Here is a 23,600-nt window from a genome sequence, read left to right as displayed (position 1 = left end):
GGCCCGCGGGGAAAAGTCCGCAGACCCCGGCTGGTCTTGGGTTCACCTGGAGCGCCTGCGTGCCGCGCGCCCCCGCCGGGAGGATCGCGCGCCCGGCCCCGGTGAGCGCGCACGTGTGTCCCGGCGGTTGCCTAGCAACCGGCCAGGCGAGGCGGCCGCGCGGGCATGGAGACGCCCGGCGGGACCGTGAGCGCCGCGGTCCGGGAGCACCTGAGGCAGTTGTGTCTTCGCGAGTTCCCGTGCGGCACCGGCAGCTGGGTGCGGGCGCCGGCGGGGGCGGCCGGAGGAGGGACGCGGGGATCTGCGGCGCCGAGGGGCCCGGGCCGCCGGCACAGGCTTTGGCGGATCCGGAGAAGCCTGAGGGGAGGTTTGGATCTGGGAGTTTAGGGAGCGTCCTGAGCTGGGGTCGGGCGCTGGGACGCCGCAGGGGCCGACGAGAGAGCTCCTCCCCCTCCCCCCCCCCCCCACCCCGCGGGCCTGACCCGCAGAGGAGGGCGGGACCCCGCCTAGACCTGAGCCCGGCGGGCTGACCCGGGGGTAGGGCTTCTCCGTTAGAAACACCAGGCTCCCTTTGAGGTGGAAAGTTGTTGCCTGGGCCAAGAGCTTCTCAACCCTCAGGTGCCCCAGAGCGCAGAAGGCGTGGTCCTGAGCAGGCCCGGTTCTGCTGCCTCCAGAGGCCGGTGGGTCTGGGGGAGAAGCGGCCCCCTCCCTCCTCTCCTGGCTCCTTGTCTCTGAGGCCGGAAACACTTCCCTTCTAAAGTTTCGCCCTGGGGTGCAAGTCGTGGCTCTTGCGGGCTGGAGCAGGTGCGTCTGCCCGCACCCCATCAGCTAGTGCTCCTGATGGGGATGAGGAGCAGGCCATTGAGAACCTGCAGCCCCCAGGATGTGCCCTGGAATATCTTGAGGGTCTGGAATGTTCCCCTCCTGCTTGCTGGGAAGCTGAGGCCCCCCCACACTGGTAGGGGCTAAGGGGAGGTCTGTGTGCCCATTTTCATAGAGGAGAAAACCAAGGCACCAATCAAGGAACTAATGGATTTGTCTGTCTCCTCAACAAACACTGTTGAGTGTCTACTGTGCAAGGTGCTGTTGGGTTTCACCGATGTCTCCAGTTCTCCTGGGGGAAGGGCTGGGAGAAAGTCAGCTCTGGGACCCAACCTTTCCCCATCCGCTGTGGCCTCTAAATTCTGAATTCACCTTTTCAGCCATGGTACTTCTTCCTCGAAAGCCATTCCTTGGTTAATACATCCCCCAGATTGCCTTTTGCGCCTCTAGCTTTTAGTACATAAATCCTTCTTAACTGTTAGGTTGCTTTCACCTGCTTCTTCAGGGTTCCCAGCTTGAGTGAATTCCTAAAGGCAGGAATGCAGTTCTTTGTAGTTTTATCCATGGCTGATGATCAGTCGGAAGTATTGATTACTCACTGCTTAAACTTCTAAACTCTTGATCCCTGATGGTCCTATCTTACCATCTACTCTTTTTGGGGAGTCTCGAATCCTTGAGAGGGCTGAGTCACGAGTAGCGAACTTCTCCACCTCCACTGCTGCAGAATAAGTCACGTTTTCTTCCTCGAACTTGGCGAACATGGAGGGAGCTGATCCCCAGAGACGAGGAGGCCGTGAGCCCCCGGGAGGAGACGGTGGAGGCCCTGTTGGGCCTGGTCCGCAGCCCCCACTCCCCCTGGGCTCTGCTGGAGGGCTCCAGTGCAGAGGACCGTTTTCTGAGAGAACTGGCCATCCAGAATCCCCTGATGCTCAAGGACACCTTCTTCTACTCCTACTTCAGGTCCCTACGAGTGGTGGACAAGCAGGTGAGTGCCAGAAGTTGATGTCAAGGAGGCCATGCCCCTTAAAGAGCTTAGTGGTGAGACCTAGGTGGTGAGTAGAAGGAAGGATGGGGAGGTAGCTCGGACCTAATTAATTTCACCAGCGCCTCCACCTGCCAGGGCCAGCTGCTCATTTGTTCTGTGTCTTCTTCCTTCACCCCCGGGGAATCCAGGTGTGTTTTCTACAGCTGACTTCTGACTTGGGGCTCCTGGGTCCTCGGAGAGACCTTTGAAGTGTCTGTGTTGGTTTTACTTAAACTGTGGGGGCCCGGGGTTGGGGAGGGTTGGCATGGTACTGTATTAATTTCTGTTACTGAGAAGCCTTCTTTGCCTCTACCGATAACAGAGCCCCAATCTGCAAACTCAGCCTGCCTACATTGGCTTCCCCTTTCCCAGAGAAACTGGGGATCTACACAGTACCAGGTGGGAGGGGCGGGAACAACTCCTGTCAGTTTTCCTGGGACTTTCGGGCATCAGCGCTGAAAGTGTCCCGGGAACGCCTCAATCCTGGGCACACTGGCACAGTCGCCAGGAAGGGCCCTGATGTCTTTGAGGCCACAGAGAACTGAAGGTTCACAGATAGGCCTCTGAACTTCCGGTCTGATCCTGCTGTGTGTAAACTAGTGATTCCTTAAGGCCTCAGGGGTAGACAGCACAGAACATGGGATCCCTGCCCTTGGGAGCACACAGTCCAACTGGGGACACGGGACACTGGGCTGGTAGCTGTACAGCGCCTCCGGGGAGTGAGGCGGGGGCTGAGAGGTCACTGCGGAGGCGGAGCCCTGGGATCCTGGTGGAGTGTGCAGGAGAGGCTGTAAGAGGGTCGGTAGGGGAGACGAAAGGGGTTGGGGTGTTCGAGGTGACTCCCTCAGGAGGCAGGTGGCCTCCTGTCGGTGGCCTCCCGTGGACCCTGTTTCTGCTCCAAAGCTGCCTCACCCGCAAGAGCTCTCAACTTCCTTTCCTTCCCTTCCAGGTGAGCCTGGTGGATAAAGACCTCCTGAAATTTCTAAATCTTGAAGAGTTGGTACTGAGTGCTAATCAAATCCAGGAGATTGATGCTGTCAACCTGCCCCCAACTCTCAAGGTAAAAGAGCTCAGACTCCATTTAGGGTCTTCGAGTTGGTTCTGCCCAGAGGCCCTGCCCCTGCCCTCCCCACAGAAGGTTTGGCCAGTGTGGCTGGATGCCAAGGACCAGCCCCAGGCTTTGGAGAGGGAGGCCAGGTTCCGAAAAAGTAGAATCTCCATAGGACCCTGCCGTTCCGTGTCTGGGTGTATGCCCCAGAGAAGTGAAGGCAGGGACTGAGATTCTTGCTGGCCCGTCTTCACGGCAGCACTCCTCACGACAGCTGAAAGGTGGAGACAACCCAGATGTCCACCAGCCGAGAAAGGGCAAACAAAATGCGGTCCCTCCATGTGGTGGGATATTCTTCAGTCATAAACCGGAACGATTCGTGCTGGGACATGGACGAACCTTGAACACGTGATGCTGAGTACAAGAGTCCCGACACGAGAGGTCACATGTTAGCTGATTCCGCTTGCATGAAATATCTAGAAGAGGCAATTCCACAGAGACAGGGAGTAGATTAGAGGTTACTGGGGCAGGGGTGAGGGCGATGTGGAGTTGTTGCTTAATGGGGTACAGTCTGTCTGGGGTGATGAAAAATTTCAGAAGTAGGTAGCAGTGACAGCTGCACTACAGTGTGAGTGAACTTAATGCCACTGAATTGTACACTTAAAAGGAGGTAAAATGGGGGCGCCTGGGTGGCTCAGTTGTTTGAGCCTCCTGACTCTTGATTTCAGCTCAGGTCATGATCCCAGGGTTGAGGGATCTAGCCCCGTGTTGGGCTCCATGCTGAACTTGGAGCCTGCTGAAGATTCTCTCTCTCTCTCTCTCTCTCTCTCTCTCTCTCTCTCTCTCTCTCTCTATTTCTCTATCCCTCCCCCACTCCCTCCCCCGCTCATGTGCACAGTCTCTAAAATAAAAAATAAAGAAAAAAGAAAAATAGGTAACATGACAAATTATATATATTTTGCCACCATAAAAATAATCATTTGAAAAGAAACTAGGAGCACCGGAATGGCTCAGTCAGTTAAACGTCCAACTCTTGATTTCGTCTCAGGTCATGATCTCACGGTCGTGAGATCAAGCTCCCCATCAGGCTGTGCGCTAAGCGTGGAGCCTGCTCAAGATTCTCTCTCCCTCTCTCTCTGCCCCTCCCGAGGTCATGCACAGGTCATGCTCTCTCTCAAAATAAATAAATAAATAAATAAAAGCTATTCCAGGCTTAAGTTTTTATTTTTATTTACTTTGAGATAGAGAATGAGCAGGGGAGGGGCAGAGAGAGAGGGAAACAGAATCCCAAGTGGGCTCTGTGCTGTCAGTGCAGAGCCCGATGTGGGGCTTGAACTCACAAACTGTGAGATCATGACCTGAGCTGAAACCGAGTTGGATGCTTAGCTGACTGAGCCACCCAGGTTCCCCCAAATGCTCTCCATTTTAAGTTAAATGTGGAAATTAGTAGATGTAGTGGCAAAAGGGACTCAGAAATATGGCTCAGTGCCAGGCTTCGGAAGAACCCAGGTGAGACCTTGGAGCAGAAGTGCAAGAATGCCTTGTTCTCCTCAAGTCCATCCCTTACTCCAGCCAGGGGCCCTTTAGCTTTCTCAGTGACATGTTGCCGTGGGTTGAGCAATTGCCAAAATGCTATGTTACCCCCCATCCCGTGCCAAATTTTAAAGTTTTCTTCACAAAAGGAAAAGAAAGTTTCCAACACCTGCTATAGAAATATTATTCCATATTAAAAAAAAATTAATGTTTATTTATTTTTGAGAGAGACAGCACAAGAGGGGGAGGGGCAGAGAGAGAGGGAGACACAGAATCCGAAGCAGGCTCCAGGCTCTGAGCGGTCAGCACAGAGCCCCACGCGGGGCTGGAACTCAGTAACCGTGAGATCATGACCTGAGCTGAAGTCGGCCGCTCAACGGACTCAGCCACCAGGTGCCCCGTTTTTCCCCTATTTTAAAGTGAGTCCGGATGGACACTGGGGTGGCCTGGCTTGAATGCTTCACGGTCCTCCCCCGTTTCTCAGGGAGGAGGGAGGGAGGAGGAGGGACAGCGGGAGGGAGGGAGAAGGGAAGGAAGGATGGAGGGACTGGGGCTCACAGGCACCATTCTTTCTGCCTCTCTCAGGTGCTGGAGCTCTATGGCAACGAGATCCGCAGCGTGGAGTGTCTGTGCGCTGCCCCGCCCCCGCGACTCCAGCACTTGGGGTTGGGTCACAACAAGCTTCTGGGCCCCCTGGAAAGTCTCTATGTCACCTCCAACCACTGGTAACTCCAGAGTCCCAGACAGGAAGAGAGAGAGAGAGAGAGAGAGAGAGAGAGAGAGAGAGAAGGGCTTAGTGTTAGGTTTGGATGATTGCACCCTGGTGCCTTGATGGACTCTGCTTTGCTCTCTTTTTTTTTTTTTCTTGTCTTCCGTTCCCTTCCCCCTCCCCTCCCCTCCCCTCCCCTCCCCTCCCCTCCCCTCCCCTTCCCTTCCCTCCCCTCCCCTCCCCTCCCCTCCCCTCCCCTTCCCTTTTTAGCTTTGCTCTTTTATTTTCTTTTTTAACTTTGCTCTTTTCTATAATAACTGCTGGTTGGCTGCCAGCTCCAGTCCTAGGATTTATTTCTCTAACTAAATAAGCAAACATTTCCACCGAAGCCCAGGGAAGGATTACAAATAGCAGGAAGCAAAAGCAAACCTTTTGCTATGATGCTTTTAGAGCAGGGTTTCTTGACTTGGGCACTGCCGGCACTGGAGTGGGAACCTGCCGGTGGTGGGGCTGTCTTGCGCACACAGGAAGTCGAGCGGCACCCCTGGCCTCCACCCACTAGATGCCAGTAGCACCCCTGCCCCAGTTGTAACCACCAAAGTGTTTGTAGATAGTGCCCAGCGCGTGCCGTGCAAAATCGCCCCCAGCTGCCCTACAGACCGCTCCTGCTGTGACTTGTCTCCTTGGGGAGTGAGCGGTGGGAGACAAAACCCCGGGTCTGAGGACTGTGCGGGGACCCGAGGCGACCTGTGAAAGGCCGTCAGAGGAAGCTTTCGGGGTGTGCTGTGAGGATTCCCAGGGTTTCAGCGTCCTGGGCAGCCATGGGCTTAGGTTCACAGCCCGGAAGGGGCAGAGGACATAGGCCAGCATCACTTCCCTGCTTTTCTAGGTAACCTGGAGAACGATCTCAGGTGGCCCAACTGTACGTGCTCTTGGAACGTGCCCGACTCTGGCCATAGTTTCCTTCTTCCTCCTCTTTCTCCCACCCTTGCCAAGCTCTCTCTACACAGTCTTGGCCGCGTGCGCTTCTGCACCTCTTTCTTCCACTGACGGCGGCTGCCAGGAGGGAGGCGTACGTGTTAGACTTCTGTGATGGCTGATTTCAGACCGTGGACAGGGTACCGGGTGTTCTGATTTTTTTAATTTGGAAAACATACTTATTCTAAACGTAGGTAACCTGCTTGATGCCAAGTGTGGCTTTCATAAAAACATGTATGTGAAACCTTTGATTTTCACTGCTTTGAAATTAAAAGGAGGGCCCCCTTTTCGTGGACCGATTTTGCCGATGCGTTCTCAGTCTTCTTGAAGAAGGCTGACACGGGATACGGTCCGTGTGCTGGTCCCCATGAAATGTTCTTGGGTATTTCCCGTTGACTGGCTAGCCAACATCACGGGCGGGACAGGCTGCAAAAGGAGAGCAGAAGGGGAGGGGACATGGCTGAGCTCGGTCAGCTGGAGGCCCGGGGTACAACAAAGTGCTGATGAAGCGCCCCTGGCGCTTCTCTCGCGGCTGCTCTCAGAGCTGAAACCAGTTTGCTTTCTAGTGTGCGCACTGGGGAACCACCCCTGCCCCCTGTGTGGCCCTCTTCTCCAGACTGGCATGGAGGGTGCCTCCTTTGTCCTCACTGGCATGTTCTTCACTCGTGTGCCCCAAGAAAGGAATCACGTGGCTTCCTATGACCATGAGCCAGCCGGGCTTTGGAAGGCATCCTCCAGCTTCTAAACCCCTCATCCCAGATCCCCATATCCACCTCCCTCTCTTACGCCTACTCACCGCCCCTCCCCATGAGGCTTCCATCTGTCTTCCTTGCCAGTCTGTCCGTCTTTGTTGAGAACCTTCTAGTGGCACAACACTGTGTCAGGATCTATGGGAGGGACCAAGAAGAAAAGACCGGTGTAAATGGAAGTCAGTGGAGGCAGGATGTGACGAGGGCCATCTCTGTCGCAGCGAGGATGGCAGTGTCGTGGAGCGGGGGGGGGGGGGGGGGGGGGGGCAGTAGAACCAAGAAGCGCTTCCCGACAGGGTGGCTAACTTGAGTCAAGGGTGCCTGACTTGGGAGTCGAGGGTGGGCTGAAATTCCTAACCTGCCCTCAGCACAGGCCTTCTGTCTGTTCTGGATGCGGAGTGCCGGCGGGTGTTGAGCAAGGCAGGCCGGGCACACGTCCCCATCCCTTTGCTCACCCTGCCTCTGGACCCCCAGATGGTCCTGCTTCCCTTCTAGGCCCAACCTCGTCTCTCTGGACCTGAGCTTCAACGACCTGACGGACCTTCAGGGCATGATGGCCAGCCTCAGCACCCTCCGCCGCCTGAGGCTGCTGGTGCTGCAGGGGAACCCGCTGGCCCTGCTGCCCTACTACCGAGGCTTCACCATCGACAGCCTGTCCCAGCTCTGCGTGCTGGACGACATCACCGTGTCTCCCAGCGAGAAGCATCAGTTCCGGGGGCTCGGCCGCAGTGGGGGTGAGGGAGCTGATGTGCCCAGTGGGGAGGGGCCGGCATCTGACCCCTCGAGCCTCTGCTGCCTGTCCACCATCGAACTAGCGGTCTGTCCCTGCAGCTCCCCAGTTGACCCACACCCTAATCAGGCGTAGCTCACCTTCTCGGTCAGAGTTCTGTCCCAGACTTTTGATGCCTGTGATTGGGATTTGGGGACAGAAGCAGTAAGGAGGCAAACAGGAAACATTCTTTAAATCAACTTCTTTACTTTTGTGGCGGTTTGAGATCACCCCCTTGTGGCCCATGCCACAAGCTGCATCAGAGGTTTCTCAAGGTCAAGATGGTGATAATAGCTCTGCCTACTGTGAGCCAGGCTCGTGCTAAGATAACATGTACTCTTCATCTGTAACCATCCTGTAAAGCAGCTACTACCGTTCCCATTATACAGACCCAGAAAACAAGGCTTAAGAGGGGTGTCTTACCAAAAAGGGACTTACCCCCAAACAGCTGTTGGAACTTGGCAGAACTGGGATTTGAACCCAAGTCTGCAAACTCTGAGGCTCCCCACTGAGTGGAGAGAACGCAAGAATCCGGCTCCCCTGCCGTCCCCCTCACTCCTACCCATTCTCCCTTGCAGACCTCTTGGCACGGCAGGCACAGCTCGTGGTGACCATTGGAAATGTCAAGGGGGTTCAGGACACCTCTGTCTTAGACCCGGAACCAGGGCCCCAAGGCCCTTTTATCACTTACAGCTATTATGTGACCTACGATTTTGTAGAAGAGGAAGAAGGAGAAGGAAGTGAATATGGTGGTGTCCTGGCAGAGGTGTGTGATCCGGGGGCTCTTGCCCCCCCCCCCGGAACTGGGGGTTGGTGGGGGGAGGGCTGGGCTGCACTGGGGTCCGCGAGGTGTCCTGCGTAGCCAGAACAGCTTCTCAGCTTCTTGGGGCCCAGGAAACCCCTTCACAGGGAGCTTTCTGATTCACACCCTCCTCCGAGAAGGGAAGAGGCTCGTTCAGCCCCTTTCTTGAACCTCCTCTTTTCTTTCACCTCCTTCCTTTGCCCTTGAACATGAGCAAACGGCCTCACAAGGAAACAGCGTTTACAACCAGGTTGGTTGCTCCCCGTGGCATGCTTCTCCCCTACTGCATCACCCTTCCCTTCGGAAGCAGACCTCAGGGTGTCATTCGGCCAGGAGCGACGGAGGACACCCCAACTTCTGCAGAAATTGTTACTGTTCTTACCCCTAAGACAGTTCTCTGAGAAGGGGCATTAAGAAAACCCTTCCTGCCCCAGTCTGTGTGTTGGCTGGCTCCGCAAGTTCACCGTGGCGCGGACACCTGTTCACGCGCACGCCTGTTCACGCGCACGCGCGCTGCGCGCCCTGAGAACCCTGAACACCGCGGCCGGGCGGGTGTGTGGTCTCTCCCGCAGATCGTCATGCCCTCGCCCAGCGCCGAACAGCTGGCCGAGGACATTCCGGAGGACGTTCCCGAAGAGATCTTCGAAGAGCACGAGGACTCTGCGGAGTCCGGGCTGTCCGCCCAGTCGGGAGGGCGCGAGGATTCGCTCGTGTCGGGCGGGTCGGCGCCCTTGCCCGGGGCGGCCGACTCCGCGGAAGAGCTGGCCAAGCTGCGGCCGCGAAGAGACCCCCGGCTCTGCCCCTCCCCAGGGTAAGGACGGAGACCCTGCCCTGCGGGAGCCCCTTCCTCGTCCAACAGCAGGGCACCCCCCCCCCCCCCCCCCGCCCCCGGGCCGCGCGGGACGGGCCGAGGCTGCGCTCCCGGCTGGGCGGGTCCGGCACTCCGAGCCCTACCCCGGCAGGGCCGCATCGCCTTTCCGCCACCAGGTGTCCCGCCGCCAGGTGTCGCGCACGCGGGCATTTCTTAGTCACCCGAGAGGACAGCACTTTCCGTTTTAGCCCTCAGAGTTGAGAGGCTTTTCAGTTTAACTTCTTGGCACGTGGAACGTCTCCTGGCATCCGACCCCTGGTGTGGATCTTGCGGCCTGAGCAGCAGGCTCTTCCTTACCCTCCTAAGGCCCCTCTGGCCTCACAGCCCCCACAGGTGTTGTCTTATCTGATGAAGAACCTTTTGATGAAGAATTTTTAGGGTCACTTCTCATTAGGTATTGAAGCTCTATTAACTGATTTTTGTAACTAATTTCAAAACATGGAGCCTGGTTTGGGTTTATTTAATAATAATAATAATAATTACTGTTATTATTATGCCAACATGGGCTTGAACTAAGACCTGAGCTGAGATCAAGAGTGAGACGCTTAACCGAATGAGCCACCCAGACGCCCCTGGGTTTATTTTTTACAAAATTCAACTGAGGGTAAATGGTAAGGTTTGTGGAGAATATGGAAAAGCTGCAGTGGCCCATCCACTTGTGCTGTGTTCCCTCAGGTGGCAGAACCAGGCAAGCGGCCATCCCCGCTGCCAGAGAGAAGGTGGGGGACAACCAGCCACCCCCCGTGCCAGGCTCCTCAGTCAACCACAGCCGACGACTTTGTGGTTCTTGGTGGTGCTGAGTTTTTGAAAACATAAACAAAAAGTCGCAAATAATTCTGCTTTAAAAATACGTAAATTAGAAAAATAGGTACATGAGAAAATAAGTTTCTTCTTCTGCATCCATCTAACCTATCCTATAGAATGAATTACTCTTTTTTTTTCTTCTTCTTTTTTTAAGTAGGCTCTATGCCCATCATGGGGCTTGAACTCAGGAACCCAAGATCAAGAGTCACAGGCCTTACTGACTGAGCCAGCCAGGCCCCGGAGTGAATTACTCTTTATTATTATTTGAGAGAGAGAGCAGGAGAGGAACAGAGGGAGACAGAGAAAGAGACTCTTAAGCGGGCTCCACACTCAACATGGAGCCCAATGTGGGGCTCGATCCCATGACCCTGGGATCATGACCTGAGCCAAAATCAAAAGTTGGACACTCAACCCACTGAGCCACCCAGGTGCCCCCAGAATGAGTTATTCTTAATAGTTTTGTGCACGTAGTTCCCTATTTTTTTCTTATACAGTCATATATATAAACATATATACTCATATCTTTTTTGTTTTAAAAAAATAGACTTCTGTATATCAATTTGAAATTTGCTGATTTTCCATGTGGCTGTGGACATACAGATCTGTTCTACCATTAAAAAAAAATAAACGATTGAGGTGTAACACACACACAGAGAAATATCCACTTTACAGCCAAATGATGAGGACACCCAGGTAGCCACTGCCCTTGACAAGTAACAACATACCAGGACCTCGGAAGACTCCTTAGGCCCCTGCCTCCTCCCCAAAGGTCACGGTCAACTCAACTAGCACCATTAACTAGTTTGCCTCTCTTTGACCTTGATCTAAATGCATCGGGCAGTAATCCTTTGTGTCTGGCCTCATCTCCCGCTGTGCACGTGTGTGCACATCTTCTCAAAGGCCTGGTCCTGGTCCCCGGCCACAGCCTCCCGGGTGATGGGACCCCTGTCTTCATCCCCCTCCCCAAGGACCGTTCTCTTCAGCACTGTCCGCAAGCCCTGGACTGATGTCATCCCCTGCAGCTACGAGATGCAGCACACACTCAAGGACCTGGTGCCACTCAAGGCTTTCCTGCTGGCGGGAACCACTGTGACCATCGTGGAGGAGAAGGTGGGTGGCCGGGATCCCCCTTTTCCTGTCTCCCGGTCTTCTGTCGTGGGGCCCCGCTCCCTTGTCGGCAAGGTCCCAGCCAGCCCCAGGCTGGCCTGTGTTCACTCGTGGCCGCCTCGCCGTCCCCTAGATTCTCTCTTGGCCTGCGGTGCTGCCTCCTGTTGACGTCCCGTTGCCTGCCAAGAAAGGAAAAGGGGAGAAGGACAAGAAGGGGAAGAAGGAGAAAGACAAGAAGGGAAAAGACGGGAAGGACACGGCAGGGAAAAGGGAGAAAGAGGTGGCAAAGGTACTGGCCGGGCTGCCAGGTGCCCCGAGGTGGTGGTGGCGGCGGCCGTGGGCACTCTGGGCACTGTCCCTGCTGGGCCCCGTCCACTCTCCTGACCTCTCTCCACAGGAACAGAAGGGATCCAAGAAGAAAGAGCTTCCTAAGGAGCTCCGCCAGGACCCGCCCATCCTGCGGGTGTTGGGCAGTGGCTTGGTGGTCCTGGAGCCCCTGCTGGCGGGGGAGCCACTTGTGTCCGAAGTGTGCAACTTTGGGGTGATCCGCACTTTGGAAACTGACAGGCTGACGTCCCTCAGGGTACAGTAGGGCCTCTGTCACACCCCTCCCCATCAAACCAGTGCTGGGCAGGGAAGCGTTATGGGGGGGGGGGGGCGCATCTCTGAGCCTCCCAACCTCCTCTGGAAGCCCCCGTACTGGCAGGGCCCTGGGATGCCTGGGGAGGAGGAAGGCCTCTCCCCAGGCCATGCGGCGGTGCCCAGCTCCCAGCCCTCTGGGTTACTGGCTCCTCAGGCAGCCTTCTCAGGTGTGGGGAGCCAGGTTAGAGCTGCCCTGCCTTCCTATAGGACAGCACCCCTTCCCCGGTGCCCACCAAGTCCAGTAAGCATCTCTTGTTGTGGTTCTTCCTCTCAGGATTCAAAGAACAAGAACAAGAGAGCTAAAAAAGGTAAGAATTAACGGTGGTAACTGAGAGCAGGGAGCGTTTATTGAGGACCTCAGTCTATCCAGGTTGCTATAACAGAACACCACAGCCCAGGAGGCTTATAGACAGCACACATTTCTTTCCTGCAGTCGTGGAGACTGCAAACTCTAAGACCAAGGTGCCAGCATCGTTAGGTGAGGGCCCTCTTCCTGGGTCTTAGCCAGCACCTTCTTGCCATGTCTTCACATGGTAGAAAGGGTGAGCGAGCTCCCTGGAGCTTCCTTTGTAAGGACGCTAATCCCATTCCTGAGGCTCTACCCTCATGAGCTCCCAAGGCCCCGTCTCCTAATACCATCACTTTGGGGGCTAGAATTTCAACATGTGAATTTTGCAGGGACACAAACATTCAGACTGTAGCAGGACCTGGGGAAGGATCAGCCTCATTTGGGACCAAAGAAATGGAAGAATGGAGAACTGTGTCTTCTGGCCAGTGGGAAGGCCATGCCCGCTCTGAGGACCAAACCCTACATCTTTCTTGCATCTCTGAGAAAAGAGCGCCTGCTGTGGGTTATGTGAAGGGCAGGAGAGGCAGTTTGGGGTAGGAGCCAGGATGAGGTGGGATAGGGGACTGAAGATGGGACTGGCCCAGCATCCTTCTGGCTCAGCAGTCGTCCGGCCCTCTTTGCCCAATGAGGAGCCTGGACTGAGCAAGGGGCAGTCACTGAAGTGTCTGAAATAGGTAAGCTTTAGATTTGAGTTTTAGAAAGAACCGGCTGGCTTGGAAGGAGCGCTAGGAGGCAGGGGACCAGCTGGGAGGCTACTGCGAGGTGCAAGGAGGTGTAAGATGAGGTCAGAGCAGCACTAGTCCCAACAGCTAAAAAGTGGAAACGGCCCAGTGTCCATCCGCGGAGGGGTGCCTGAAGAGGACACGGGTATCCATGCATCGGATCACCCAGCAGAAAAGAATGAAGCGCCACGTGTGTACAACGTGGAGGAACCTTGAAAACGGGATGCAGAGTGAAAGAAGCCAGATGCCAAAGGCCACGTACTGTATAATTCCACTTGTGTGAAATGCCCGGAACAGGTGAATCCATAGAGACAGAAAATGGATCAGTGGTTGTGGGGGTTGGGGGTTGGGGGTGGGGAGTGACTGCTAATGGGTACTGGGTTTCCATTTGGGGGGACGAGATGTTCTGGAATTAGATAATGGTGATGATTCTACAACATTGTGAATACACTAAAAGCGACAGAAGAAGCGTACATTTAAAAAGAGTTAAAATGTTGAATATTAAGAGAATTTTATCTCAATGAAAAAAAATTCACCTAAAAACAAAACAAAACCAAACCCTGTAAAAGGCAAGAAGTGCTAAGTCATTTCCTGACTTGGAAATGGGCAGCACAGATGGTGTGGAGAAGACAGGTGTGAGTTACCGTGGGGCCGGGGGTGGACGGGAGAGACTCGGGCCCAGGGCCTGTGAAGCTGAAGTGTGTGGAGCATCTAAGAAGCCCTTCCCTCACCTGCCCATTGTCACCCGGGGCGCTCTCCATCTCCTTTGCCACCATGCTAGACAATCACAATTGCCACCTTGCTGCACCTCCTTCCTCCCGCTCTGTGGCCGGTCTGTCAGCACCCCCACAGCAGCCGGGACGATTTTGTTTGCAGATCTGGTTGTGTCACTCTACTGCTGGAAATTCTTCCATGACTTCCTGCTGGCTCATCACAAAATCCAAATGTCCATGTTCTATAAGCTCTTCCCCCCCACCCCCAAGAGTTCTGCCTAGAATACTCCATTTGCACTTGCCACTCTTTTTACTCAGCAACTTGTTTTGCCAGATCTCAGCCTCAGTTGCCTTCTTCGGGGGAGTTGATCCCTGGATTAGTGTGGGCTTCCTTGTTTTCTTCAGGGTATCCTGTTTTCATCCTTGGTACTCAGCGCCATGCTAACTATAGAGATATGAATATGTGTCCTGGTTTACCTTTTATCTTGTCCACTACACTGAAACTACAAGAGAGTGGGGGCTATGCCTGCATTCTTTAAAGTCAGACAGTCCCCAGCCTCCAGCATAGTAGGCCATTGACATTGAATGAATGAATGAATCAGCTTATAGGGGGTATTTAAAGTCATGAAAATATGTGCACTTATGTTGACAGAGAAGAGGATTGAGCACAGTGCCCTGGGGAACACTACACATTTTGGGCAGGAAGGGACAGCAAGACTTGAACGATCAAATTTAAACATGTACTAAAGCAAAACTCAAAGATATTGAAAGGAACACAAAAATGGTACCCAAGGTAAAATTTATGTCTTCCATCCAATAGAAAAACTACCAGGCATTAAAAGAAAGAGCAAGAAAATTTAATATATAATGAGAATTTATTGTTCACAATTGACTCAGAAATGACATATGTTAGAATTAGTAGACAAGGACATTAAAGAAGTTATAATTATATTCCATATATCTAAGAAGCTAAAGGAAAGATTGGTGGTGGTATGTAGCAATATGGAAGATAAGCTAAACTTTTAGAGATGAACACTACCATGTTACATTAAAAATACATTCAGTGGGATTAGTGGCATATTAGACAATTCAGAAAAAAAAAAAGATTAGTAAACTGGAAGCAGTAGAAACTATCCACAATTAAACTCAGAAAAATGGTTGGAAAAAAATAGAGCATCAGTGAATTTTCAGACAAATTCAAAGGAACTGATGTCCATGTAGTTGGAGTCCCCAAAGGAGAGTGAGGAGGGCAGAAAGACTATCTAAAGAAATAATTGCTGAAACACTTCCTCCAAATTAGATGGAAAATATCAATATACCAATCCAAAAAGTTAAGTGAACTCTAAACACAAGAAGCATGAAGAAAACAAAACCAAGCTAGATAATAATACAACTGCTAAAAGTTGGTGATAAAGACACATTATGTACAGAAGAACAAAGATAAAGATGACCTCAGATTTGTCATCAGGAAAATGTCAAATAGAAGACAGTGGAGGAAGTCTCAAAGAAAAACATCAACTTAAAATTTTTTACCCAACAAAACTATCTTCCAAAAACAAAGGCAAAGTGAACACTTTTCTAGACAAATGCTGAAAGAATGCATCACCAGCATACATGTACTACAAGAAAAGTTAAAAGTAGTTCTTTAAGGAGAAGAAAATACTAGATGGATCTGGATCTGTACAAAGAAATTGAGAGCATTGAAAATGGTAATTGTAAGTAAATATAGACTCCTTTCTTATTTAAGTATGTTTAAATTATAGTTAATTGTTTAATGAAAAATGTATGTGTGTGTGTGTGTGTGTGTATATATATATATATATATATATATATAACCAATAGAATGTACAATAATAGCAAAAAGGCTAGAAGTGGGAGTAAGGAAAGAAATGGAAGTATATCATTGTAAGGTTCCTATTTCTATGTGAAGTGGTATAATATCACTTGAAGCCAACAAAGGAGTAAAAAGAAGGATCATAAAGATAGTTATTCTTAAAGAATAAAACAAAAAGAAACAGAGGACATGTGAGTTAATAGAAAACAAATAAGATGGTAGACTTAAATGTAATCATATCAATAATCGCATTAAATGTAAATGGTCTAAACACCCAATTAAAAGGCAGAGATGATCAAATTGGATAAAAAAGATGCAACCATATGCTACCTACCCGAAACCCACTTTAAATATAAAGATACAAAAATATTAAAAGGATGGAGAAAGATATTCTTGCTAACACTAATAAAAAAACAGGAGCAACTATTAATATCAGACATAATGGACTTCAGAGAAAGACTATTACCAGGGGTAAAGAGGGTTATTTTGTAATAATAAAGGAGTCAGGAGGATGTAACAATCCTAAGTATGCAGCTAATAATTGAGCTTGAAAATATATGAAACAAAAACTGATAGAACTACAGGGAGCAATAGACAAATCCAAAATTATATTCAGAGATTTCAATACACCTCCCTAAGTAATTGATAGAACAAATAGAAAATCATTAAGGATGTAGGAGACCTGAATCACACTGCCAATCAACTTGACGTAACCGACATCTGTAGAGTACCCCACCGAACAACATGAGAATACACCTTCTGCAAGTGCACACAGAACTGAGATATTCCATAATCTGGGCTATTAATAAAGTCTCAATAAGTTTAAAACAATTCAAGACATACAAAGTATCCTATCCTCTATGACTACAGGGGAATTAAATTAGAAATCAGTAAAAGAAGTATGTAAGATCTCTCAATTGTTTGAAACTAAATTACACACTTTTTAAAAATCTTTTTTAAATGTTTATTTTTTTGAGAGACAGAGTGCGAGTGGGGGAGGGGCAGAGAAAGAGAGAGGGGGAAAGACAGACACAGAATTTGAAGTAGTCTCCAAGCTCTGAGCTGTCAGCACAGAAGTCGGACGCTCAACCAACTGAGCCATCCAGGCGCCCCTAAATAACGCACTTCTAAATAACCTATCAGTCAAAGAAGAAATCAAAAAGGAAATTAGAAAATATTTTGAACGGAATGAAAATGAAAAGATAAAATATCGGGGCGCCTGGGTGGCGCAGTCGGTTAAGCGTCTGACTTCAGCCAGGTCACGATCTCGCGGTCCGTGAGTTCGAGCCCCGCGTCAGGCTCTGGGCTGATGGCTCGGAGCCTGGAGCCTGTTTCCGATTCTGCGTCTCCCTCTCTCTCTGCCCCTCCCCCGTTCATGCTCTGTCTCTCTCTGTCCCAAAAATAAATAAACGTTGAAAAAAAAATTTTTTTAAATAAAAAAATAAAAAAAGAAAAGATAAAATATCAAAATTAGAATATAACTAAAACAGTATTTATAGAGAAATCTATAGCACTGCATACCTATAATTAGAAAAGCTTCTAAAACTATTAAGTGAGTTTAACAGGGTTGCATGATACAGGATCAGTATTCAAAAATTAATTGTATTTCCATATACTAGCAATAAACAATTAGATACTGAAATTTAAAAATACCATTTACAATGCCATTGAAAAATATGAAATAGGGATAAATCTGACTAAGGATGTGGAAGTTCTATACACTGAAAACTACAAAATGTTGCTGAGAGAAATCAGACTTAAATGGATAAATATGTACATGGATAGGGAGATTCAGGATTGTTAAGATGTTGGTTTTCCTCAGATTGATCTATGATTCAACCTGATAACAATCATAATTCTGGGGGGATTTTTTTTTTTTTGGTAGAAATCAGCAAGCTGATTCTAAAATTAATATGGAAATTCAAAGGATGTAGAATAGCCAAAACAGCTTTGAAAAAGAACAAAGAGGGACCCCTGGGTGGCTCAGTTGGTTAGCGTTAGACTCCGGGCTCAGGTCATGACATCACAGTCTGTAGGTTCCAGCCCTGCATAGGGCTCTGTGCTGACAGCTGGGAGCCAGGAGCCTGCTTTGGATTCTGTGTCTCCCTCACTCTGCTCTTGCCCGCTTGTGCTGTCTCTCAAAAATAAACATTGAAAAAAAAAAGTTTTTTTTAAGAAAAAGAACAAAGGATGTACACTGCTGGACTTCAGGGCCCATACAAATATGGACAATGGGCATGATTTATAATCAAGCTACGGGGTCAAGATGGTCTTAATTTTCTTTTACTCTTTTGCAAATTTCTTTATTGTCTGGCTTAATTGAGGATAGTTGCATTTGAATAGCTGCTCCCGCAGCCCCTAATCTCTTGTGATGTGTTGCTGTGATTGTAGCGTATGAAGAAAATCCAGTCTCACATGGGCATGAAACTGGAAAAGGGGCTATTTTCATAGGCTTTCAAATAACTGATATCTTAGATATTATGTCAAAATTTGACAACTAGTTTTTTAAAGCCTGTTACAGTGTGAATACTGAATCTATCGTTTTTGCATAGTTACCTTAAAATCCATTAGTCTACATTGCTTTTTTTTTTTTTTTTTCACATTGCATTTTGAAGGGCTATCTTGCCCCTGCACAATCTGTGACGTCAGGCATTGGTTATTTGTGAAATACTGGTTCACAGAGTTATGCAGATCTTCCAACCGTTGACACGTTTCATTACACATTATCCAAAAATCATATTCTTCATCAGCACCCATATGATTAGAAAAGTCTTGGAGTGTTGGGAAACTGTTAAGTTCACGGTGGCAGATGCGATGTTCCAAAATTCTAATTTCTACTCGAAAGCTCAAATGTCATAAATGTATCAAAATGCTTTCTGTTGTTTTCCCCGCAATGCCAGGCTTCCTTCGTTTGCTTTTTAGCAAACATCTACCAAATATCCGCGTCCGAATAACCATGGTTTGTCGGTGTTCTTTCAAGAGAAACCGGTGTTCCCAGACACGTGGCTAGTTCATCTCGCAGCTCCAACAGCTGAGCCTGGTTAAACGATCTGATGAGGGGTGACTGAAGTGTGTTCCTCACTACGCCGACAACGAAGCCGCGCTCCCCCTGGCTCGGAGGGCAGCTCTGCGTTTCGGGGATGCGGAACGAGCCCGTCCAGGACGGCCGAGAAGCAGCCCGCACGCCCCTCGGGACTCACAGACCCGCGTTTTTATTTCCTCAGAAAAGACCAAACCTGCGGCTGCAGTGTACGACGGCGACTACCAGCCCCAGCCCTTGACGGTGGAGGTGCAGATCCAGCTGAACCAGTGCCGCACGGCCGAGGAGGCGCTCCGGGAGTTCGCCCTGTAGGGCGCGGGATTAAAGGCTGTTCTGACCACCGCAGCTCCGCGTCGGTGTGGCCGCCGCGCCCGGGAGCGGGGGGTGGGCCGGGGCGGCGGGGCGGCCTCCGCGTCCGCAGGTGTGCGGCGGGCGCGCGGAGGAGCCCGGAGGGGGCGGGGCCCCGCGGCGGCCCCGAAGCCCCGCCTCTCCCGCTGCCCAAGCGGGCCCCGCCCACCGGCCGAGCGGAGCGGAGCGGGAGGTGCGAGGCTAGAGCTCGCGTCCGCGCTCGGCCGCTCGAGCTCCACGCCCGTGCCTGGCCCGGCGTCCCGGCTCAGGTAGGTCCGCGGGGGGCGGGTTGTGCGGGACCGGGGGCGCCTGGGGCCGCGCTGCGGGCTCAGGGGTGTCTCACTGTGCCGGAGAGGGCCGGGGCTGCCCGTGCCTCTGCACCCCGGCGCGTCCGCGAGGACGCCGGGTCTGGCGGCGGGGTCGTCTCCGCGGTGGACCGTAGGGGCCAGGCGGCCTCCTGCTGCCCCGGAGACCCTCGGCTGCTGTTGGCCCGTCGGGGCTCGGAAGGCCGGAACCGGGCGCTGTGGAGCGGGCCAGCCTCCGCGGGCAGCGCCGTCGCGGGTCCTCAGGCCCGGGAGGGGCGTCCGCCGCGGGGCCCCCCCGCTCCTTGCTCTGGCGACCCCGCCGGCCCCCACAACAGCCCGTTAGAGACCGCGGCGTGGAAAGAATGAACTGGTCGCTGGCGCTTTCCCTCGTCGTAGCGTGTTGGGTCGCCGAGCCCCAAGGACCCCAGGCGGCTGTCACCCCAGAAACAACTGCAGACCCTTAGGACTCAGCACGACACTTGCGGGGGTGGGGGTTGTGCCCTGGCTGAAGCCCACGCCGGGTTAAGAACCAGGCTCTTGGGGGCTCTCAGTTTGGAAGGAGACCTACATTCGCAGGTACTGAATCAGGATTCACAGTAGCGTGTAGGGTGGGGAGCAGAGGAGTGGCCCGAGAGGGGGACCGTGCTCCAGGCCGGGGCGGGGCGGGAGTTGCCCGTGGGCCGGCGTGCGGGGGAGCCCGGGTGTGTGGGCGCGCAGTGGGAGCGCTGTGGGCCGAGGCGAGCGGGGCCGCGGCGCACCGGCCTCCGGAACCAAACCGCTGGCCCTGCGCCCTGAGTTCTCAGCCGACGGGGCCGGCGCGTCCCCGGGCTCATCGCCCACACCTGAGAGTCATTTTCCCCGCCTGAAGGCCGCGTAGCTCACCTGGCGGTGCAACAGTTTCCTGGCCGGTTTCCTGTCTCCTTACAAAACCCATCATCCAAGCCGCAGCAGGAGGAATCTTTCACACGAGGTAAATTCTGTCACCACCTCTGCTAAATCCTCCAGTGGCTCTCTACCGAGGATAACAATAAACCCAAGCTTCCCCCCTTGCCTCACGATGGCCCTTTTATGTATGCCTTCCCGTGCTCTGGCTTCACCTTCTTCCACTTTGCTCCTTGCTTTTAATACTCCAGCCACAGGACACTCCCGTCCTCAGAGAAGTCTCACTGCTCCTACTCCCGGAGCTCTGTTTAACTCTGCCTGGCACACTCTCCCACCAGATCTCTGTGGTTCGCTGCATTCGGTTCTTGTTCAGATGTCCTTTGTCTTGGTGCCTGGGGGGCTCGGTCTGTTAAGCGCCTGACTTTTGGTTTCAGTTCAGGTCCTGATCCCACCCTGGTGAGATCTAGCCGGGAGTCAGGTCCTGTCTGCGTTGGCAGCGGGGAGCCTGCTTGAGAGTCTCTCTCCCCCTTTCCGCCCCTCCCCCATCCGCCTGTGGGCATGCGCTCTCTCAAAATAAGTACCCTTGAAGTCAAACGTCCTTTATCAAGGAGAGCTTTCTCAGCTGCTGCAGTTTGAAATAATCTTCCCCAGTCACTGTGTTCCGTTACGCTGGTTTAATTTCTTCTCGGCACCGTCTCAAGTTGGTATTGGTTTTGGTTTTTGGTCTGTCTGTTCTCTGTGGCCCTGCCTGTCTTGCCGGCCTCTGCATCCCTAGCGGCTAGAAGAGATGCGTTTGTGGCAGCCGCGGCGGCAGGACCACTGGGATGAGGCCAATGCCGGCAGACTGGATGGAGGTGTAGGCCTGTAGGACCAGGATCGCGTGGCAGTGGTAGTGAAGACGAGGGGCCCCAGGCCTGGCTGTGCTACTCTTGACTTGATCTTGGTCAGGCTACTCTGCTAGTTCCCGTTTCTGGGCCTTCTCTTTGGATCGCTGGGATACTTGCTGGGAGAAGAGCAGAGCTTAAAGGGATGGGAGAGGGGCCCCACGGGGGAGGCAGAGCTCCAGCTCTCCTTTCATGCTCTGCTGTGCAAGTGGTTTTTTTCTTAAAACACCATTTTAAGTAACTCCCCCCAAAAACCTGGGGAAAAGAAGAAACTTCCAAGAAACTGGGGAAAGAAGCTTCAGACAGACCTGAAGGGTGTATTCTGGGGTCCCTGTGGCTCCCTTTCTCTGGAGGAGCAAAGGCCCTGGGGCAGCACCTCGGAGGTCATCTCTGCGACATCCTGCACAGGGCCTGCCGCCAGCAGATCACGGTGCACACTATTTCAGGGGAAATGGTTTGACTTTAGATTCAAGGGCCCTAAATGCTTAGAATGTATTTCACTGGAAACTAAACTAGCTCCGTGCCATTTTTATAAGATACTTGAGTTTCCTGGGACATGATGCAAGTGCTCATGGTTTCTCAGTCTTTTTAATTTTATTATTTTTTAAGTAATCCTGACCCCTAACTCGGGGCTCAAACTCGAGTCGCATGCTGTGGGGTGTCTGGGTGGATCAGTCGGTTGAGTGTCCGACTTCGGCCAGGTTATGATCTCGTGGTCCGTAGGTTCGAGCCCCGCATAGGACTCTGTGCTGACCGCTCAGAGCCTGGAGCTGCTTGGGATTCTGTTTCCCTCTCTCTCTGCCCCTCCCCCACTCATGCTCTGTCTCTGTCTCAAAAAAAATGAATAAACGTTAAAAAAAAAAAAAAAAAAGTCGCACGCTCTTCGGACTCAGCCCAGCCAGCCAGGCCACCCCATGGTGCCTCAGTTTTAAGGTGGCTGCAAGTCGGGGGCGCCCGGGTGGCTCGGTGGGCTCAGCGTCCAGCTCCTGATTTCGGCTCAGGTCATGATCCCAGGGTGGAGCCCCATGTCGGGCTCTGAGCTGAGCATGATGTCTGCTTAAGATTCTCTCTCCCTCTGCCCCTCCCCTGCTCTGTCTTGCTCTCAAAAAAAAAAAAAAAAAAAAAGCACAAGTCCTTTTGGGAAAAAGTTGACCCGAGAGCCCCCTGATGACAGCAGAAGGCAAAGGCTGGCACAGCAGGTGTGCCTACCTGTCCCCTGGGAGAGGGACTCTGGAAGGAGGCACGGGACACACCGAGAAGAGCTAATGGAAGGGAGGCCGGCAGGGACTCGGCTGCCGGGGGGCCGGCCGGGGCCGTGGCCGGCGGCTCACGCGCTCTCTCTCCGCAGGACCTGCCATGTTTCGCAGGCTGGGTTGGCTGGTCCTGTGCAGCCTGGCTGTGCTGCTGCTCAGCTGCCTGCTCTTCCTGAAGAAGGAGGCCGAGCCAGCGGGGGGCCCCGCGGCCCGCCAGCCCTTCTGGGCTCCCCCGGGGCCCCGCCGCAGCCAGTGTCTCCCCAACCGCACAGTGGCTAACGTCTCCCTGTCTCTGCCCAGCCGCCACCGCCTCTTCCTGACCTATCGCCACTGCCGCAGCTTTTCTGTCTTGCTGGAGCCTTCCGGCTGCTCGGATGACACCTTTCTGCTCCTGGCCATCAAGTCGCAGCCCGGCCACGTGGAGCGGCGAGCGGCGATCCGCAGCACGTGGGGCCGGGTGGGGGGCTGGGCGAGGGGTCGGCAGCTGAAACTGGTGTTCCTCCTGGGGGTGGCGGGGCCCGCGCCCCCAGCCCAGCTGCTGGCCTACGAGAGCCGGGAGTTCGACGACATCCTGCAGTGGGACTTTGCCGAGGACTTCTTCAACCTGACGCTCAAGGAGCTGCACCTGCAGCGCTGGGTGGCAGTTGCCTGCCCCCAGGCCCACTTCACGCTAAAGGGAGATGACGATGTTTTTGTCCACGTCCCCAACGTGCTGGAGTTCCTGGAGGGCCGGGACCCAGCCCGAGACCTCCTGGTGGGAGATGTTATCCGCCAGGCCCTGCCCAACAGGAACACCAAGGTCAAATATTTCATCCCCCCCTCCATGTACAGGGCCCGCCACTACCCACCCTACGCCGGGGGTGGGGGCTACGTCATGTCCCGAGCCACCGTGCGGCGCCTCCAAGCAGCCGTGGAGGAGGCTGAACTCTTCCCCATCGACGACGTCTTCGTGGGCATGTGCTTGAGGAAGCTGGGGGTGAGTCCCGTGCACCACGCTGGCTTCAAGACATTTGGGATACGGCGGCCCCTGGACCCCCTAGACCCCTGCCTGTACAGGGGGCTCCTGCTCGTGCACCGCCTCAGCCCCCTGGAGATGTGGACCATGTGGGCGCTGGTGACGGATGAGGGGCTCAGGTGTGCAGCAGCCCCTTTGCCCCAACTCTGAGGGGTGGGTTGAGTGAGTGGACCCAGTGTTGATTTTCCTATCATGATGACACGTGAGAACCTTGAATCTTGACCTGAGGGTCTACGGGAAATGCTGACTTCATTTCTTCATTTTTGTAACCCCCACCCAGACCTTGAGAACTGATTAAAAACACTGACCCCTGGCTAACCTGTACCAGCATGTGTTGAATGGGAGCAAAGTTCGGCATAGCAGAGGCTGCCAGAATTCTCGTGGCAGGGTGGGGGTG

The 23,600-nt window shown here is 52.9% G+C and overlaps 2 protein-coding genes across 3 annotated transcripts in view; both read left to right on the top strand.

Annotated features, from left to right (window-relative positions):
* LRRC43 (leucine rich repeat containing 43) overlaps positions 1 to 18,905 on the top strand; it is a 35,362-nt gene extending 16,457 nt beyond the window's left edge. The window contains exons 2-12 of the mRNA XM_047088461.1: positions 1,547 to 1,807; positions 2,796 to 2,906; positions 5,013 to 5,152; positions 7,359 to 7,597; positions 8,211 to 8,398; positions 9,007 to 9,245; positions 11,078 to 11,219; positions 11,350 to 11,505; positions 11,614 to 11,799; positions 12,133 to 12,166; positions 18,701 to 18,905. Coding sequence (XP_046944417.1) covers positions 1,547 to 1,807; positions 2,796 to 2,906; positions 5,013 to 5,152; positions 7,359 to 7,597; positions 8,211 to 8,398; positions 9,007 to 9,245; positions 11,078 to 11,219; positions 11,350 to 11,505; positions 11,614 to 11,799; positions 12,133 to 12,166; positions 18,701 to 18,828 — 1,824 coding nt within the window. The 3' untranslated portion in view covers positions 18,829 to 18,905. The remainder of the gene's footprint in view (positions 1 to 1,546; positions 1,808 to 2,795; positions 2,907 to 5,012; positions 5,153 to 7,358; positions 7,598 to 8,210; positions 8,399 to 9,006; positions 9,246 to 11,077; positions 11,220 to 11,349; positions 11,506 to 11,613; positions 11,800 to 12,132; positions 12,167 to 18,700) is intronic.
* A 401-nt stretch (positions 18,906 to 19,306) lies between these two features.
* B3GNT4 (UDP-GlcNAc:betaGal beta-1,3-N-acetylglucosaminyltransferase 4) lies at positions 19,307 to 23,580 on the top strand. 2 transcript variants are annotated; one of them, XM_047087931.1, is made up of 3 exons: positions 19,307 to 19,745; positions 20,038 to 20,139; positions 22,284 to 23,580. In XM_047087931.1, the coding sequence occupies exon 3, from the start codon at positions 22,292 to 22,294 to the stop codon at positions 23,351 to 23,353; it is 1,062 nt and encodes a 353-aa protein (XP_046943887.1). In that variant the 5' UTR covers positions 19,307 to 19,745; positions 20,038 to 20,139; positions 22,284 to 22,291; the 3' UTR covers positions 23,354 to 23,580. The 2 variants fall into 2 exon arrangements, with proteins under 2 accessions (XP_046943887.1, XP_046943888.1); XM_047087932.1 differs by lacking the exon at positions 19,307 to 19,745 and having other exon boundaries at positions 19,964 to 20,139.
* Positions 23,581 to 23,600: the final 20 nt, after the last annotated feature.

This window comes from Lynx rufus, unplaced genomic scaffold, assembly GCF_022079265.1.
Source record: "Lynx rufus isolate CCGP_SWC_20201006 ecotype Redwood Valley unplaced genomic scaffold, mLynRuf1.p SCAF_24, whole genome shotgun sequence".
Lineage (NCBI taxonomy): Eukaryota > Metazoa > Chordata > Mammalia > Carnivora > Felidae > Lynx > Lynx rufus.
This window is presented reverse-complemented; position numbering and strand designations above follow the sequence as displayed.